This window comes from Lissotriton helveticus, chromosome 4_1 (genome assembly GCF_964261635.1).
Source record: "Lissotriton helveticus chromosome 4_1, aLisHel1.1, whole genome shotgun sequence".
In the NCBI taxonomy this organism is placed as follows: domain Eukaryota; kingdom Metazoa; phylum Chordata; class Amphibia; order Caudata; family Salamandridae; genus Lissotriton; species Lissotriton helveticus.
Genome location: NC_136063.1, coordinates 1,401,375,826 through 1,401,392,876, shown reverse-complemented (window position 1 = coordinate 1,401,392,876; position 17,051 = coordinate 1,401,375,826). Strand labels below are relative to the sequence as shown.

The window sequence follows — 17,051 nt, the reverse complement described above, 5'->3', positions numbered from 1 at the left end:
AAAAAAAAAGTTCCAGTGAAAGACTATGATTATTTATTTATAGCATTCTACTCGATGGCATTGCTAGCCTTGTACTTAGGCTTGACTTATACATCTGTGTCAGAAATAAAACAAATCCAGATGCAAAATTGAAGATTGTTTTCCTGGAATGTGTTCCCAGCTGCAAACAGCGTCAATGAAACAGTAGTGAAATTGTATCATTCAAGAATGTATTCATCTTAATAAAAATTGGGCTGATTTTGTGTTCCGATTGTTTGCAAATTAGTTCTTATTTATTAATGTATTTGTTTATGGCATTTGCTTTTAAACATTTTTATAAACATTTATTTGTACAAACAGTTCTACAGCATTGGCATATTTTATGAATGTACGATTCATATTTCAATGTTCACTGCCGTTGAGCTGGTAGGCCCCTAATAGTGAAAAGCTTAATCTGAAGGGCTGCGTACACTGTCCTTTTAGTAGAACAATCAATCACTTTATCAGAATAAGCCCTCAAATGTGAAAGCATCATATTGGGCAGGTGAGCCTCCAACGAGGAAGAAGGTGAACACCGTATGAATCTCTGCAATATCAGTGCTTGAAAACTGCACTCTGAAAGATTATGCAACATGTTTCTTTTTCAGCCATCGGCGTTTCATAGTCACATGCTTGAACCAGAATTGCAGGCAGTGTATCACAGTTTAAACTGGCAAGACAGTGGATGGCAGCATAGAACAAAACCATCTCACCATATTCAAAGAGATGGCAAAGCTGCCTGTGCCACTGCAACGTCTCTCAGTGCTGCTTTTAGGAAGTAGAGTTGTATGAAAGTATGTGTTGCCTTCCAAGCCTGGGTACCCACCAATGATTATGTCATACATGGAGCTTAGTATTACACGTTTTTATTTTGCCGAGTGTAACTTCAAACTCAACATTCTAAAACAAGCTTTCATGGTATTGCACTCCAACACGTAAGTCAGCTCTAAGGAGTCCGTTTGGAACCAAAACGGTTCAGTTGTAAAATATTGCAAGACACTAAAGGAGAGATTTACTAAGCTTTTCACCGTGTTTGCATCACAAAGTGCAGTGAAATCTTTTTTTTGTAATTTACTTTCCAGCGCTAAACTTGTTTAGCACTGGAAATAGTGTAAAAGTAATGAGAATCTTTGCATTACTTTTCGTCATGGGGTGTTCCAAGGGTGGTGCATGGGCGTTCCCATGCACCCACCCAAGGTTTCTCAAGCTAAACCAAATTTACTAAAAATAGTAGATGGGGTTTAGCTTGAGAAAACTGCACCCTTTTCAACTAGGCGCAAGGAAGGAGAAATGCTTTAATGCGTGCTGCACTGTGCAGCACGCATACAAAGTGGGAAAAGCTTTCCCTTGTATCGAGCATAGTATTTTGTATAGGAAGGGTACCCTTCCTGTACAAAACCTATGCTGGACTCATGCACACACCCTAGCGCAGCTGCAGATGTAATCAGCGCCGGCCCAAGGGAAAGGGGAGGAAATAGCCATATCTTTGAAGATGTGGCGCTCTCCTTCTCCCTCCCCGTCGCGCAACACAGCGCAGCCTCGTGGGGGGCTGCGCTGCGTTGCTTGACTTTTTTGTAAATCTCCCCCTTTGTTAAATAAAAAAATTACACTTTTTTCCAAATCAGCATATAAATATATATCTAATTACACTTCTTCAAACAACCTTCTTGGCGCTTTAATTATTTGACTTGATCTGGTTGCTGGGAGTACTCATCTTCATTATCTGAGATTTTCGAAGACGGTGTAAAAGTAACAGCAGTCGCTTACTTTTCAGGTTGTCTTTCTTTCACCATCATGATCAGAAGACCGATGAGTCAAATGGCGGAAGTGAGAATGACTCACTCATGAGTTGAGGATGAGAGATCCTCTAACTGAATATGTGAATCCTCATCCACAATTACCATCAGATGATATCAATTATCGCATGGACCAAATAAATCGATGGCTATTCTACCCCATGCTTGGGGAGTTCTGACATGGTATGTTGAGTAATGTTTGGAGAAAGGCAGTTTTTATAGATGTCAGGCTTTGAGTTCGTTTTCAACCCTCTCACCTAAATATTGAGACCAAACTCTATCTCGGAGAGCTATTTTGGGGAGCAACAATACCACAATGTCCTTCTTGAGCCATTTCAATTATTTTTAATCTCAAACTTGCCAGAATTAGGATTCTCGACCCTCACAGTTTAAGTCCTTCCTGAATTACAGATAGTTCACGTTAACGTTACTGTTTTTGTACTTTTGGTATTCACCATCACTGGTGAGACGTCGAGGGTGTCTGTTCCAGATGTATAAATATATCTTTCAACTTCAGCATGTCTCTATCATTGCTGGGGCAGTAATGAGCTGGGCTAACAATATGGATGCTGGTATATTTGATTTTATAATGATATTAATATGGGTTTCAGCGTTCTTGGATGGAGTAGCTTGACTTTGAATAGGCACTCTGCAAAAGTAGTAAACAGGATTTTGATCCTTCCCTGGACGATGGTATAATCATACTCCTGTAATCGTAGCCTTCATTGTTAAATGCGAGGAGGGATCTTGGCTTTCGGATTGCCAGAGATAGTCAGTAATGCTTGATAATCAGTTGCTAGTATAAAAGGCTTTCTATATAGGAATACTTGGAAATGCTCACAAGGCCAAACTTTCTTTCTCAGGTTGTGAGTAAGCACATTCTGTCTGGGACAAACTTCAACTGGCATATGCGACAATATGCCTTAGAGCATGGAGGTATCCACTGTGCAGTGCAAGGATGGCGCGTAACCCAACTGGGCTAGCGTCCACAACAACCTCCGCATGAAGCTTCGAATTGAAATAGGCCATTTCAATATCAGTTTCAATGGCTTGTTTTATTTGTTTTATTTAATCTCTTTTTATTAACCAAGCTCCATAGACAATACAATGATCTGTACAAAGACATGAACATCTGATTCATGCTGACAGTCACACATTGTAGTTTAGAACAGGGGATCTGGTAGGATGTGAGACATTGTATACAAAGGGGTACCCAGCCCCATTCCCATTAATGGCCCACACCTGTGGAAAAGAATTACAATTAGGCGATCACTTCACTATGGTCATCCAGAGCCCCTTCAGCCTCTCCATTGCCCTCCAATGTCCCCCTATAGGCACACCACTGTGCCCACACCTTCTCCCATTTCTTGGCACACATTATGTTGTTTGTTTTTCTTGAAACTTCTCTTACGTTCTTGTGACCACTTGAATTAAACATTTTTCTTTGTTAATTTTTGCAAGGGGCACTTATGGTAGCAAAGTCTCACATGTATCTTAAACAGTAACTAGCCATGCAGAGTAATGAACATATCATAGAAACACCTTGTTGGGGATTAGCATTGGACAGGGCTTGTACTTTGACTGGATCAGGTATATTACCGCCATTTCAAAAGATATGACCAAAGAGTTTTAACTTTGTGTTGTGAAACTCAGACTTGTCTGCATTCAAAGTAAGGCCTGCATCAGTCAGTATATGACATATTTGGGTGAAAACTTTATCATGCTCCTTTTGTTTAGCTCCGAAAATGAATATGTCACTGCTGTAATCAAATGCATTCACAGCCGGCTGTATGGCACGTCAAATGATGTCGTGGAAAAACTCCACAGCCGATGACACACCAAAACTGAATCTCTTATATCGAAACAGACTGACGTGTGTATAAATGGTTGTAATATACCTGCAATCTTGTTCAAGTTCCAACTGATAATAACCTTTAGACAAATCAAGGCAAGAGAAGACCTTAGGCCCATTCAATTGCGTTATCATGTCAGCAATGTGTGGACCTGAAAGTTATTCTTGCTCAATTGCCTTGTTTGCTTGACTCATATCAATGCATATGCATACAGCTCCTTCACTGTCCTTTTGGGGCACAACTACTTAGGGAGAAACTAATGGCAGTGGATTGGTTGAACACTCAATAATGTCATGTCTAATTAACGATTTAAGTTGTTTTTCAACAGCTTCTTGTTAATGAAAAGCAATTTGCTTTGTCTCTGAGAAACGGGATGGACGTGGTCATTAATATGTAACTTTACTTTGTCTTAAGCTTCCCAAACAATGAGACAACAAAGGAAATGTAATTATTATTTCATGGTGCCCATTCATGTTGTGATTTACAGAAATCAGTCCTATATCCCCAGCGGTAATGAAACTGATTAGACAGGCACTTGCCGCTGTACCTTGAAGGACATGGATGGGTGCTTTCGCCTTTAATTATTTTTGTGTGTCAGTGTCTCTAAAAATGACCGTTGACTTATGGGCCTCAATGCAGCCAACGTGTACACTTTGGTTTTCAATGGCATATGGCAATAGAGATAATTCATTGTATTTCTCTTCAAACATTAGATGACAAAAGGTATAGACCAATCATTTATGTTCAATGTAATTTTGTCTGAATTGGGGTGGCAGAGTGGGCTAAAGAACGGTGATGGATTAAACCCAGATCTTTTGACTGGGTGCGAGTGTTTGATTGATTCAGATACTCCGTCCATCACCACCCCCTTTTGTACCGCAATGTAATTTTTGGACAATGTTTATATGACTTTGGTATGTCGACTTTTCATTAGCTGACATTTTTCCTCACTTGCAGCCAGTCAGACATGTGCATGTTTCTCTGAGGTAAACATTGACATGGTGCAAACATCTTACTTACTTTCACTAGATATATAGGCGGACAAACAGTTTGAGTATGATCGATTTAATTCAGTGTGGATTTGAATGAATTGATGTCACCGCTTGGCCTTGTGAGGATGTGTTGAACGTTGCCTCTGGAATATTCTGGTAGTCATTTGGCCTTTGTGCTATGATGGACTTACTTTTTCCTTCGCTTTACAAACATCACAAAATGGTTCCCTTTACCACAGCCTTTACATATTTGTTCAATGGCGGTACATTACCTTTGTATAGAAATGAAAATCCACATCTAAAACAAACTCTTTTTACCTGTAGACATCACTTTGTGTCCTCAAGTATTTTGCTTTAGCTTACTTGTTATACTCCAGACTAATTCAATCTGGGCACATGCTGCCTCCATGTCAGCAGCTTGTCTTTCAGCACACTCCTCAGCTCTGGCAGCCATAAACACTCACTCCAGACTATATGTTTCTCTCTGCATTCGTCGTGTGAATGAACCGGACAAGAATCCATCAATAACTCAAAGCCAGATAGCTTCCGCATCTTTTAATTAAATTAATTTATAGTGTTTGATGAGCGTATTGAGTTTCTCGACAAATTCATCAATGCTTTCACCAACTTTTTTGGCATTCTTGACTAAAAATGTATATTTCATAATCAACGTTTTGTACTGGATTGAATTTGAGATTTAGCGTTTCTTTATAATCTGACAATTTATAATTATCAATTCGTGGAATTTTCTTTATGACTTCTTTCACACCATCACCAGCAAGATTTTTGAGATACATGACAGTCTTTGTTATCAGTCTCTTCATGTGCATCAACGAAATCATCAAATGTCTGTATCCACTTGGTCCATCTATCGCCTCTAATTTGCTTTTTGGCAGTATCAAAAGAATATGGTGGTAGTTTCAGGAATGCAGCAGCATTTTAGAACAGTGTGGAACTTACTGACACCTCTGGTGGATGCCTGTAACTTGGTGTCTGCAACTCATCTGTGAGACCTTGCAACATGCTGGCCTCTGACTCATCTTTAGAGAGAACAGGAAACATGACTTACTTTACAGCCATCTGAAAACTTTCCCTATTCTAATGGTTGCTCTTAGCTCCTTATTTTCCGAAGACCTGTGAAGTTGTTCTGAACCTCACTTGGCAACTTTGTAAACAAACTGCTTCAGGCATGGACGGCTACGGAAGCACAACGCTGAACACCTCTCCTTGAGCCAACTTCACTGAGTGCTGAAGTATGATGACTCTCTTTAGTTTATTCAGGACATCATTTATTGTCTTCTAAATGTCAATTTGCATTTCCCAACACCTGGTTGATCTCCACCTTCCAGCGCTTCTGTCCGTAGCATTATCTTGCAAGTTATGATTTTCAGCTGCTGTGCTTTGTAAACCAGGTTGAATCCGCTTTCAGCGTTAACACTCTGTATAATGAACAACTATCTTTATTTATGGCTTGACCAGCAGGTTCTCGACCATCAACATGTAGCTTATTTGTACCGTTTCTGCTGTCTCCACCTGCTTTGCAGTGGCTGGAGTTGCACTTTGACTCCAGTGCATGAAGCATCAATTCAGTTGTACGACAGCGACACACGTGCCCCTATGCCTTTATTGGTCATGGAATGAGTAACAGTAGTTGCCAGCCATGAATCACAACCTTGAAAGGGACGAGTATCACAAATGTCTTGGTAACACATTTTAACTCCATGCAAATGGCATTTTTTGTGGTCTTCATAGTTTTTTTGTTCACAAAATTCCTAACAAATTTAGCATACACTTCTGTCAACCCAAGAAATGCACGAACATCATCCTTACATTTGATAGGCGGAAAATGTAAAATATTCTGAAGAAGCTTCTTTTTGGTTGTATGCTTTATAGTTTATCTGATGGCCTAGGAGAGTAACACTCTGTTTGGCAAATTTACTCATACTCTTACTCATTTCTGCTGGTACACCCTTCACCTGCAGGCGTTTAACATTTCTCTTAACCCACAATAATGTTCTTTTCTTGTTTTGCCCATAACCATGTTATCATCCTGGAACAACACAACACCAGGAAAATCCAGAGGCATGGCTAAGCAAGATGGCAGGCTAGTTGCTCCTAACGGAGCTCCTGTCAGCTGGAAAAAAAATCCTGGGTAATTTTCAGTCATCTGGGGCCATCTCTACCCGTAACTGTTGTGCAATGAGGGGGCATTACTGGTGATCACGGTCCGTGATTGAAAAGGCGCAGCAGCCATCCCTGAGAGGAAAATGGGGGGCAGCTGGTTGTGGGAGAGTGCTCGGTCCTTGTACGAGAACCCCACGGGAGCAGTGCTGTTGGGGGGGGGGGGGGGGGGGCAATTTAAACAGACTGGCCTGTGCTACTATATTAGTACTGGACTAGTGAATGCACCTGTCGGGCCCCTCTGGCCAACAGCAGGAGCTGGAGAAGACCTGGACTGTGGATTGGGTTGACCCTAAAGCATTCACCTACAGGTTAAGTAAGTGATCTGTGCCCCCGGATCTGTGCGCTGGTCTCCGCACTACAGACTACAGGCGTGCTGGTGCCATTGAGCTTGGGAGCCTGAGAAAGCATCAGCAATCATGGTGAAAGTCAAGATAGCAAGGCCAGCCCAGGCCAACAAGATAGTCAACTACATCCACACTGTGCTGGTGGCAGGCAAATCTGAAGATAGGCCAGTCCAGGACTCTAGAGATCGTACTAGGGAACAACCAACACAAGATCCATCTTTTTCAGACTTAATGGAAGCCATTAAGGGCTCACATACAGAATTCGCCACCAAGATTGGCTCGGTTGCCACCAATGTTAACCTCGTAAAGGAGGATCTCTGGAAAGTAGCAGAAAGGGTGACATTAATAGAGGAAAGTGTAAGAGACTGCAACAGTAGGTCAGGAAACTGTCATTGCAGAAGTTGACTGCGACTGGATGAACATTTTGTGGAATTTCCAGAGTAGGGGGAAGGACAGTCGGCTGATCTGTTCCTGAAAAAATGGATTGCAACTACCATGCTCTCCCAAAGGCTGTCAAAATTGTTCATTACTGAAAGGGCCTACTGAACAATGGTGCCTCCGCCGTTGCCTGTAGCACAGTCATCACCCACCTGTTCAATTTTAGGGACCGGGATGCCACCCTGCAACATGTACAAATACGGGGTTCTCCGAATTGGGAAAAAGTGCATGTAGGAGTGCAGACAGCAAGCTCCAACATGCAAATTTAACGGATCCAATATAATTAAACGTATCAGGCGTATCTCTCACCCAATACTTTACATAACATCTACACTACCAGGCTGGACCAGTGTGCCCATTGCGGCACTAACGCAGCGGACGTGCATGTGGTGTGGCAGTCCCCATCAATAATGCACGTCTGGAGAGAATTGATAAGAGAACCTAAACAATGCCGCTGGATGTTAAATACCACTCACGCCACCGGCAGTATTGTTGGGTCCGATTCTGGCACCAGCAAAGAAGAAACGTAGCCGAAAATGTATTTTACTGGTCCGAATGCTCACGAAGCAGTGCAATGATATAAGGTGGCTGGTTGCGGTGCCCCCCCCAGATATACCGGGATGAGTCAGACTGGGCAGTGGTGGAAGACGTCAAGATGAAACGTGCAGCGAGATGAGAAATTAGAGGACTGTTTGGCTGCATGGGCACGGATGCCAAATGATTTGCATGAACATGTGTATGTGCAGAATCCCCACAACAATACATGGGCCTCATTTGCAATATTCACTAGCTTTCCTACTGCCCTGCGTCAGCAGAAAAGGGACGGAATGCTCCGGATCCATCAAATATTGCACATAACTGTCTTTTAGCCTGTGCACAAATGGCTGCCATGTGCCAACGCCCACACCCTTGTGCCATGGGGCAAGGGTGTCTGTGTTTTAGGAATAATTGTTTTTGTGTAGAAGGGACATCTTCCGGCACAAAAACAATCAATGGAGGCGATTTCCTCTTTGAGTGTGTAATGCAGAATGTGTCAAATGCCATGGGTGTTGCATGGGAACACCCATTGTAATGCCCATGGCACGCCTCCCTATCGGATATGCCTCAGTTCATACCTACAAGTCTATGAAAAGCCATGCAGTGTGGCTTTACGTGGCCTTGCAGAGATGGCCCTCCTCTGTGCGTCACCAGACCATCACAAAAAGTGACGTTCCAGAAGCGCAGGAGCATTGTAAATGAGGCCTCAAGTGTGGAAGATAGGGGAGTAGAGGAGGCTGGAACGATTATTATTAGAGTGGCGGAGGGCCAGGGGGAGTGAATATTCTAAATGCCCAGTAAGGCACAGACTTGACCAGCAAAGAGGGAGGGAGGATACATAGTGGGAATAGGCTAATATCACAGCAGGCAGGGCCAGGCAGGCTAAGGGGACCATTGTAGACCTAGGGGAGGGGGCTAGAATTCAGATCATTTACTTATATATATGATTATCACACACAATAGAGGTGTGTGTGCGGAAGAATGTGAGCAGCAGAGTGGTTAGGGGGGAGTTGGGGAATTGGTATTAATCAATGTACTACTGCAGAATATGTGTAGGTACCCCAACACTGGGGTCATGGTACAGTTTTAAAATCCTGCGAAAATCAATGAAGAAAATACAATAATTTAAATCAAAAACATTTTTTAGTTCTTATTTAGTATATACATTAGCCTCTGCAAAAACAGCTGCAGTCGAGGACAATCCAAGAGACACTCGAGGAACCTGTAAACACCCAAATGGTGTTATAAATGCTGTTGATCTTTTACGCTTACCAAGTTAGGGTGCCTGGAAATATGCCATTGTTATATCTATAGTAGAAAACAATGTAATCCTCTTTAGTTATTGAAAGAATTTTTTTTTAACTTTTGACAGTGTAAATCTATTGACAAAATATTTTTTATTAACTTCTCATAAACTGACACACACGGTAAAATCTAACAATTCAATAGATTCTATGTTACCTGCATTCTTTAATTTATCTAGTTCATTCTTACCATCTTCTCTCAAAGAAATAGGAACATTCCTCACCTTCTGTACTTAACGTTTTGCATCATCCTTCTAAGGCGGTGCACAAACCCACTCATCATTCCACTTTTTCTGAAAACACATCAGGAAACGCTTTACAGATTTCCATTTCCATCATTCTGCTGTCATCCAGCAACAGCACAGGTTCTGGGCAGCTGTTAAAGGCTTATACTATATGTCAAGTGACTCAGATCCCTTCAAGGTCATACAGGTCGTCCACTAACAGCCACAAAGATTTTTTGTTGCTTGCCTATTTTTACATTCTAATTCTCGGAATCCACATAATTCAATTGGTTCTCCAGTACAGTTTTCGTTTTTTTTTTTTGTTCTCTCTAAAGACATTTTTATTGACTGTAGAGTCAGCCAACTCGGTGTCTAGCATAGTATTCATTTTGATGCCCCCAAATTAATTTCACAGACTATTTTAAACCATTCTTGAGACCCTCACGGGTGAGTAGTACGCTCTATAAAACCCTGATTGATTCTCACTCTCCACTTCAATGTCTTGCTGCAAACCAATACGAAGCAGGATTCTTTAGACTTAGTACGATCACAGGCCAGTCAGAGAATGTCATCCTATATTGAGACGAATTACCTTTGTCTGTACCCATCATACAAAGCTAAATCAAATAGTTTTTATTTGAAGGGCTCACACTATTTATCCCAAGCACTCTAGTGCTATCTTTATGAGCAAGAGGCACTTTCATGAAGTCATGCCCACTTCACTGGAATCCATAATTGGTCACTTGAGAGTCTCCAAGTCTCTTAAGACCCTCATTTGCACATGGGGGCGTTAGAGGGCCTATTTTCTGTTTCAGTCTGTCACCTGGCTTAAGCTTCCTTATAGGACCTCTGTAAAATCCCTCTTGCTCAAGGTCCTTTTACTTGCTTCCTGCTCTCTAGAAGTAACATTGAACGTGTGGTGTGTCTTTGCAAAAGGAAGAATTTAGGAAACCTACTGGCACCTTATTTTTGGGAATCAGGCCCTTAAATCAGCATTCCTTGGACTGAGTATGAGCATGAGAGCAGAAGGTCCAATTTAACCGAGGAGATGGAGGCAACTGAGCGGTTGGTTTAGCTTTAGAACCCAAAGAGCTGGAGGGAGCGAAGTGTTGACTCAGGAGGAGTTCCTGTGAGATCAATTTTGAAAAAGATCTGAAAAGGTAGCGCCAAAGAACAAGTGTGATTTCTGCTACTTCCACAGGGTTCTTCTCTGCGTCTAGATGCAAAGATGAGTCTTGGTGTTCCAATTCATGTAGCATCCAAATCTAGCTTTACCTCTGTGTCACAGACTGCAACTGGGGTGTAGAACACTAGACGACTATTATCACATTTCATATAAAAAGTAACCATATGACAACAGGTCAATAGAGCTCCACCTCGCTTTTATTGTGCTTTGTATGCCTGAACCAGATTGTTCAAACATTTCTACACATCTTAGCTTTCTATATCAAAACCATAATCGGAACCATTCTACTTATTTTGCAGATCACAAAACAGAAAACACTATTTTAGTATAAATTTGTTTTGTTTTTAAAATATGCAACAATCTTATTTACATGAATAGGATATGTGAAATAAAATTTAAAAAACTGTTGCCGACAAATATCAAAACACAAAATTCTGCGAATTAACTTAAGTAGATGGCAGTATCATCTAAAATAGATTTTAAAAAGTAAACAATTATTTCTTTCTTGTGCACTCGCAGTACATATAATTTCTATTTCCCTTTGGCTTGTCCAAAGAGGGTAAACTACAGGATGCACACGCGGGCTTGCTCTTTTAAATTCATGTTACTAAAGAGGTAAGTGCATATCATTATTGTAATACTCTTAATTTTCACATGAAAAACAAAATAACACCTGTAACCCTCAAACTAATAATTTTTTTAATTATGTCAGGGAGACGGAGAATGAAAGTGGTATAAAAGAAACGCAGACTAAAGCGTTTTTAGAATGTTAAAAGGTAAAAGTCAGGGCTTTAAGTGGGCCGGGTCTCACTCGTGCTGAGCACCAGCAGTTTTTTTATGTGGGCCTCGAAACGCGTCTCTATCAGTGTCTGTTTTGTGCGCTGGTACAGGCGGGTCCATGTTTTTTTCCCCGACTGTAGTGATAGCAGGCACATCGACGTGCGCGTGCTTACACTGCTCACTTCTCACTAGTGGAGAAGTTACGGCATGACGTCCTCCAGGTGAGCATGCTAAGGTAAGGGAAATCCTTTATAGGGTCATTTTCTCTCTGGATCTCCCTACTCTTTTTGATACTCAGGAGCAGCAACTCTATCGTAGTGTCACCAGGGCTTTAACTGGAAGCTTTTTAAATACTATATTCAAGCTGTAGTTGCTGCTTATTGATCTCATGCAACTAACAACCACTGACAAAGCCAATGGTCCTTACTTGTAGGTAGCTTATGTGTTTTAAGCCACGCCCTTAATTACATTGGCCATGCCCCTTTAAGAGACCCCCCCCCCCCCAAAAAAAGTTCTCTTCCCACTTAAAGCCCTGGTAATAGTGCTATGCTATTGTCACCAGAAACCTACCAGCAGTATACAATTTAGATTTAAACTTTAGTGTTTTTATTTTAATAATAAGTTCCACTTTAAAAAGTTTACTCTGTATAAATTATTACTATAATCATTTAAGGAAATTGACAACACAATGTTAATTGTACCAGATCCTCAGTTAGCACAGTTACGTGGCAATGGTATGGTAAGTCAAAAATCACATTTCAGAAGAGGATCGAATTCGCATTAATAATTAACACTTTCTTCAGATTTAACCAAAGTTTGGCACCAAAGATCTGGAGGCGTCCCGTTTTCTTTCTCGAGCTAGTCCGTCACACGCCCCCGAAGCAGACATATTTGACTTCTAAGTACTCGTCCACGCCATATTTTGAACCTTCCCTCCCAATGCCGGATTGCTTAACACCGCCAAAGGGACACTCCACACTCGACAAAAGTCCTTCATTTATGCCAACCATTCCCACTTCCAGACGCTCGGCCACTCTCCAGATCTGGGATGGGTCCTGAGAGTAGAAGTAGCCTGTTGCAGATGGAGAAACACAAGCATCAAAAGCCAATAGTAAGAACACAAACCATTTAAGATGAAGTTCATCGTACTAACAAGCACACCTATACTATAAGCATATCACTCCTACAGAGTACAACCAGATCATTAAGAGCCTTAAAAAGCAAAATGGCTCCACCATCTGCTCCCAAACTGGCATTGAGTGTCCTGGGAGGGGTAATAACGAAAAAGACACCATGTATTTAAATCGATAGCAGGGTTTTTAAAAAGCCATTTATTCAGATTAAACCGTTCCTTAAGAGTGTGTGGCTAGTGAAATCAGACTTGAACAGACCTTACTGCACAAAAATAAACCAGCAAAGACCTCCCCTGACAATCAATGAGAATTGTGATCTTTTTCCTTAGAGGCATAGAAAATAGGTAACTACTAAATTAAGAAGCTGGCTCCATAATGAGACTTTGTGGGGTTATGGTAGAAGTCAGAGTCCTACTAGCTCCACCTACGGCTGACGCCAAAACAAAAATGTAACTTTGTTTCAAAGACGGTTCAAAACCCGACCAATAGATCGCAGAATAATGCACAGCATGTGAATCTAGATAGGTTCATGCTGCAAAAATATACATTCCCATTTGCTGCCACTCTTCATCTGCACTGGTTTATAGCAAACCCAAAAAGGTGACAAGAGAAATGCTTGCAATAATTCTAAGCACTGTCAATCGCTTGGGGTAGCATTCCAACCAAATGTTCCTTTGCCCACCATGCAACCTGAGTTAGTCCAAAACAATGGTTTGTAATTCTACCCGAACGATGACCATGGTTAGACAAATTAAAAGCATTCTTCCCATTACCTTTTGTGTTTGACGTACCGCCCTAAGTGGCAAGAGTATGTGTAGTATTCGGCCCTTGTTATTGTTACGCAATTTACACCTCTTGCTCAGCCAGTGTTTGTGCTGTGCGCTGGAGTCAAGATGTGCCTCGGAATGTTGGGTGCCTGTGAGGTGAAGTGTCAGTTGAGCATGGGCTGAGCAGCAGGCAAGCTGTTCCTGGTGGGGCTGCTTGACAAGATCTTATCTACTTGTAACTATCTACAATAAAGCTTTCTGAATTACATCCTACCTGCGCGGGCCTCCTCACTACAGTATGCCAGGATCCATGCCCTGTGCCACAGGACCAGGATCACACAAGACTGATGAGCCCCAATCAGGGCTAAACTGGCGTCTGTTGCTTGTGTTCCAGTTATGGGAGGACCTGGCCTCACAGTGTGGGCTGGACTGTTCTGACTGGAGAAGGGTTAACACTGATTTACATACGGCAGGGTCCAAACAGAGATGGCGCGGTGGACAAAAGTACAACAAATTGATAACGTTCTTCCCATTCCCTTTTGTGCGTTTGCTGCACTGTTGATAATCTATTATTCACCCCCGGCAGGTCAGTGAGCACTTTTATATAAAATGACTTTGCACGAAAGGACTTACCTGCTAAGCCGACATTAGCAGAATTTGCAATGGCCAAAGCTTCCTCCTCAGTATCAAATCTGTCAATTTAAAGGAGAAAAGCTCAATGAAAGTCAACAAATCACTGGGAAAAAAGTAACACTTCCTTCCCCCACACACCGGCCTTGTTGAAGATTGCACTGGGCACAGACTCCTTTGTAGTGCACTATCACCAATTAAAACCCGGAGCAGTGGTTGTACTGCTCACTCTAGTCTTTCGCTCACCTTATTTCCCTTTTGCAGGGTTCTTAATCTCAACTCTCGAAAATTAGATTGGCCTGTGTTTTGTCCATGAAACAAGATCTGGTCTTGGAGAAGTGGCCTAAATGGGAGGCCGGACATATTCCTCACCCATCCTAGACCCTTTCTTTCCTCCCTTTTACACCGTAGCTCTCACAGCCCGTTCCAGTCGCCATTAACCACCCCTATTCTAGTCTGTGAATCCCTTACTCCTGCTTTTGAATCCGAGATGGAACAGAACCGACTTTAAAATAGACTTCACTACTAGGATATTCTTTTCAAACTGTTTATTCGAAACTTGTTGCCCTAAAGGCTGACATTTTTCCTACAAAGTGCCTTTCTCAAATTCAGGGCTCTTGGCCTATTCTACTTATGAGACAAATCACCCATGACGCACACAGTAGGCTTTCACTAAACAGACCTCCTTTTTTCAGTGACCTTTATGCCTCCTTAATAGAGTACAACATTTTAAATGTTGAAACTTTGAGTTGGTTTCAGATTTTAACATGAAACCTGTATTCTTACTTGATGACTGGCGCGAGAGGACCAAACGTCTCTTCCTGTGTGCACAGCATGCTTGGGGTCACGTTGCTTAGTAACGTTGGCTCAAAGAAGTTCCTTCCCAGGCTATGACGCTTGCCTCCAGTGACGATGGACGCGCCTTTCGAGACCGCATCCCGGACATGTTTCTCCACCTATCAAAGGAAAGTGTCAGATTCAGTTCTCAGTGTCTGGGTACATACAGAAAATGTAGTGTGCAGTCAGGCATACAAGATACTGGAAAATAAATAAAAAAGCCTCACCAACTGTTAAGAACAGAAATGTAAAACATGACAAAGCATGGAGGAAGAGACAGGGGTCTATGACACTGTAGATGATTATGCTGTTTTAAGGTCAGATGACATGAAAGTGAAGGCGGTGTGTTACTGAAGACAATTCAACAGGAGCCATAGAGGGACATTTTTTGGCTTCATGTAGTGGAAATATATGTAAAATATAGATCCAAATACGATAAACTCAAGAGCAGCAAAGAATAGTCCATTTTCTCAAAGCAGTGTAGTGTGAAATATGGCGTATACATAATTGGTTACTTACTTGTAACTCTAGTTCTGCAGCGTTCGTATCTTTAATATATGCTCACACTTGAAATCAGTCGCCTTCGTGAGGATGGGTATCCCCAGAAACTTTTTTTTCCTTTAATAGCTCTTTATTAGTTATCATAACAGCACTGAAACCCCTATGATGGACTGAAATGCAGTGACAGGCCATTTATGCATGTTCCATTTGTGGAGCAAGAGAGTTCTCCTTTTGGGAACCAAGAAACATAGCTAACTGAAAAGTACAAGATTAACTTAAACATGCACGCAAGTGGTAAACATGCACGCGAGCGGTAAACATGCACACGAGCGCTAAACATGCACGCGAGCGCTAAACATGCACGCGAGTGGTTCCTTGCATTCGCATTCCAAGGGCACAATAATATTCCTGTGGTACAAATGGACAGAATATAATTAAGTATTTACCAACTGCCTGTGCTGCACCGTTAGACATACAGAACTCTATTACTCATTTAGAGACATTAGATGTCTGTGGTGATGGGCAGAGTGGTGGTTACCATGCAAGCCAACAGCAAAAGCATATTCAGTATCTCATTCTGACTCTCCATTCATTTGCCTATACATCAAATCAACACCGCATAGCGGGTAATGAGCAATCTTTCCATGGCTTCCAAAAATGAGTTAATGCATTGCGTGTTGTTCCTCTTCTTCTTTGCCTATGTATGTTATGTTATGTTAACATTTTGATAAAGCGCAAAAGCTGCCCCAGCAAAGAGGCGTCCTGGCGCTAAGGAACCACAAAAACTGTACTGAGGAGGAGAAGTGGAGGATAGATAAATGATTAAGGGGGGGGGCGGGGGGGAACAGATGAGTCTTGATGGCTTTCCGGAAGGCGGCCAGGTTTTCCAAAGAACGAATGTTCAATGGTAGGGCGTTCCAGAGCTTGGCTCCCAGAACCTTAAAAAAGCGACCACCAGTACGGCAGAGCTTTGTGGGAGGTACAGTCAAAAGGTGCTGACCTAATGAGCGTAAGTTGCGCTGTGGCACATACGGTGTTAGGAGAGGGCGCAGAAGTTCTGGGCGTCCGGATTTGAGAATTTTATATGTCATAATGAGGGGTTTGAACTGGATTCTGGCTTTGATGGGTAGCCAGTGCAGTTTCCGTATGGTAGCTGAACATTTGCGAGGAAGACCCCGTCAAGGCTCTTGCCGCAGAGTTCTGCACGCGTTGCAGTCGCACTATCTCCGCTTTGTTGGCGCCAAGGAGTAAAACGTTGGCGTAATCCGAACAGGAGAGAATTATGGCCTGGATAATGAGTTGGCGAACCTTGGAGTCAAAAAAGCAGAGTATGAGGTTGAGACTCCTCAACAGGCCCACACATGTAGCTGCCACTTGTTTTGTGTGGGTCTGGAAGCGAAGCTTGGAGTCCATCCAGACACCTAGGTTTTTGACCAAGGATTTAGGTGGTGGAATGGCGCCCAGAGACGAGGGCCACCAGTGCTCATTCCAGTAGCTGGTGTTCTTACCGAGGAGCAGTACCTCAGT

At 42.2% G+C, this 17,051-nt stretch overlaps 1 protein-coding gene across 1 annotated transcript in view; it reads right to left on the bottom strand.

The window, feature by feature from the left end:
* Positions 1–11,196: 11,196 nt before the first annotated feature.
* ALDH5A1 (aldehyde dehydrogenase 5 family member A1) overlaps positions 11,197–17,051 on the bottom strand; it is an 86,089-nt gene continuing 80,234 nt past the window's right edge. Inside the window, exons 8-10 of the mRNA XM_078687941.1 lie at positions 14,973–15,142; positions 14,190–14,248; positions 11,197–12,728 (exon numbers count right to left, since the gene is read on the bottom strand). Of these exons, the coding sequence (XP_078544067.1) occupies positions 12,523–12,728; positions 14,190–14,248; positions 14,973–15,142 (435 nt within the window). The 3' untranslated portion in view covers positions 11,197–12,522. The remainder of the gene's footprint in view (positions 12,729–14,189; positions 14,249–14,972; positions 15,143–17,051) is intronic.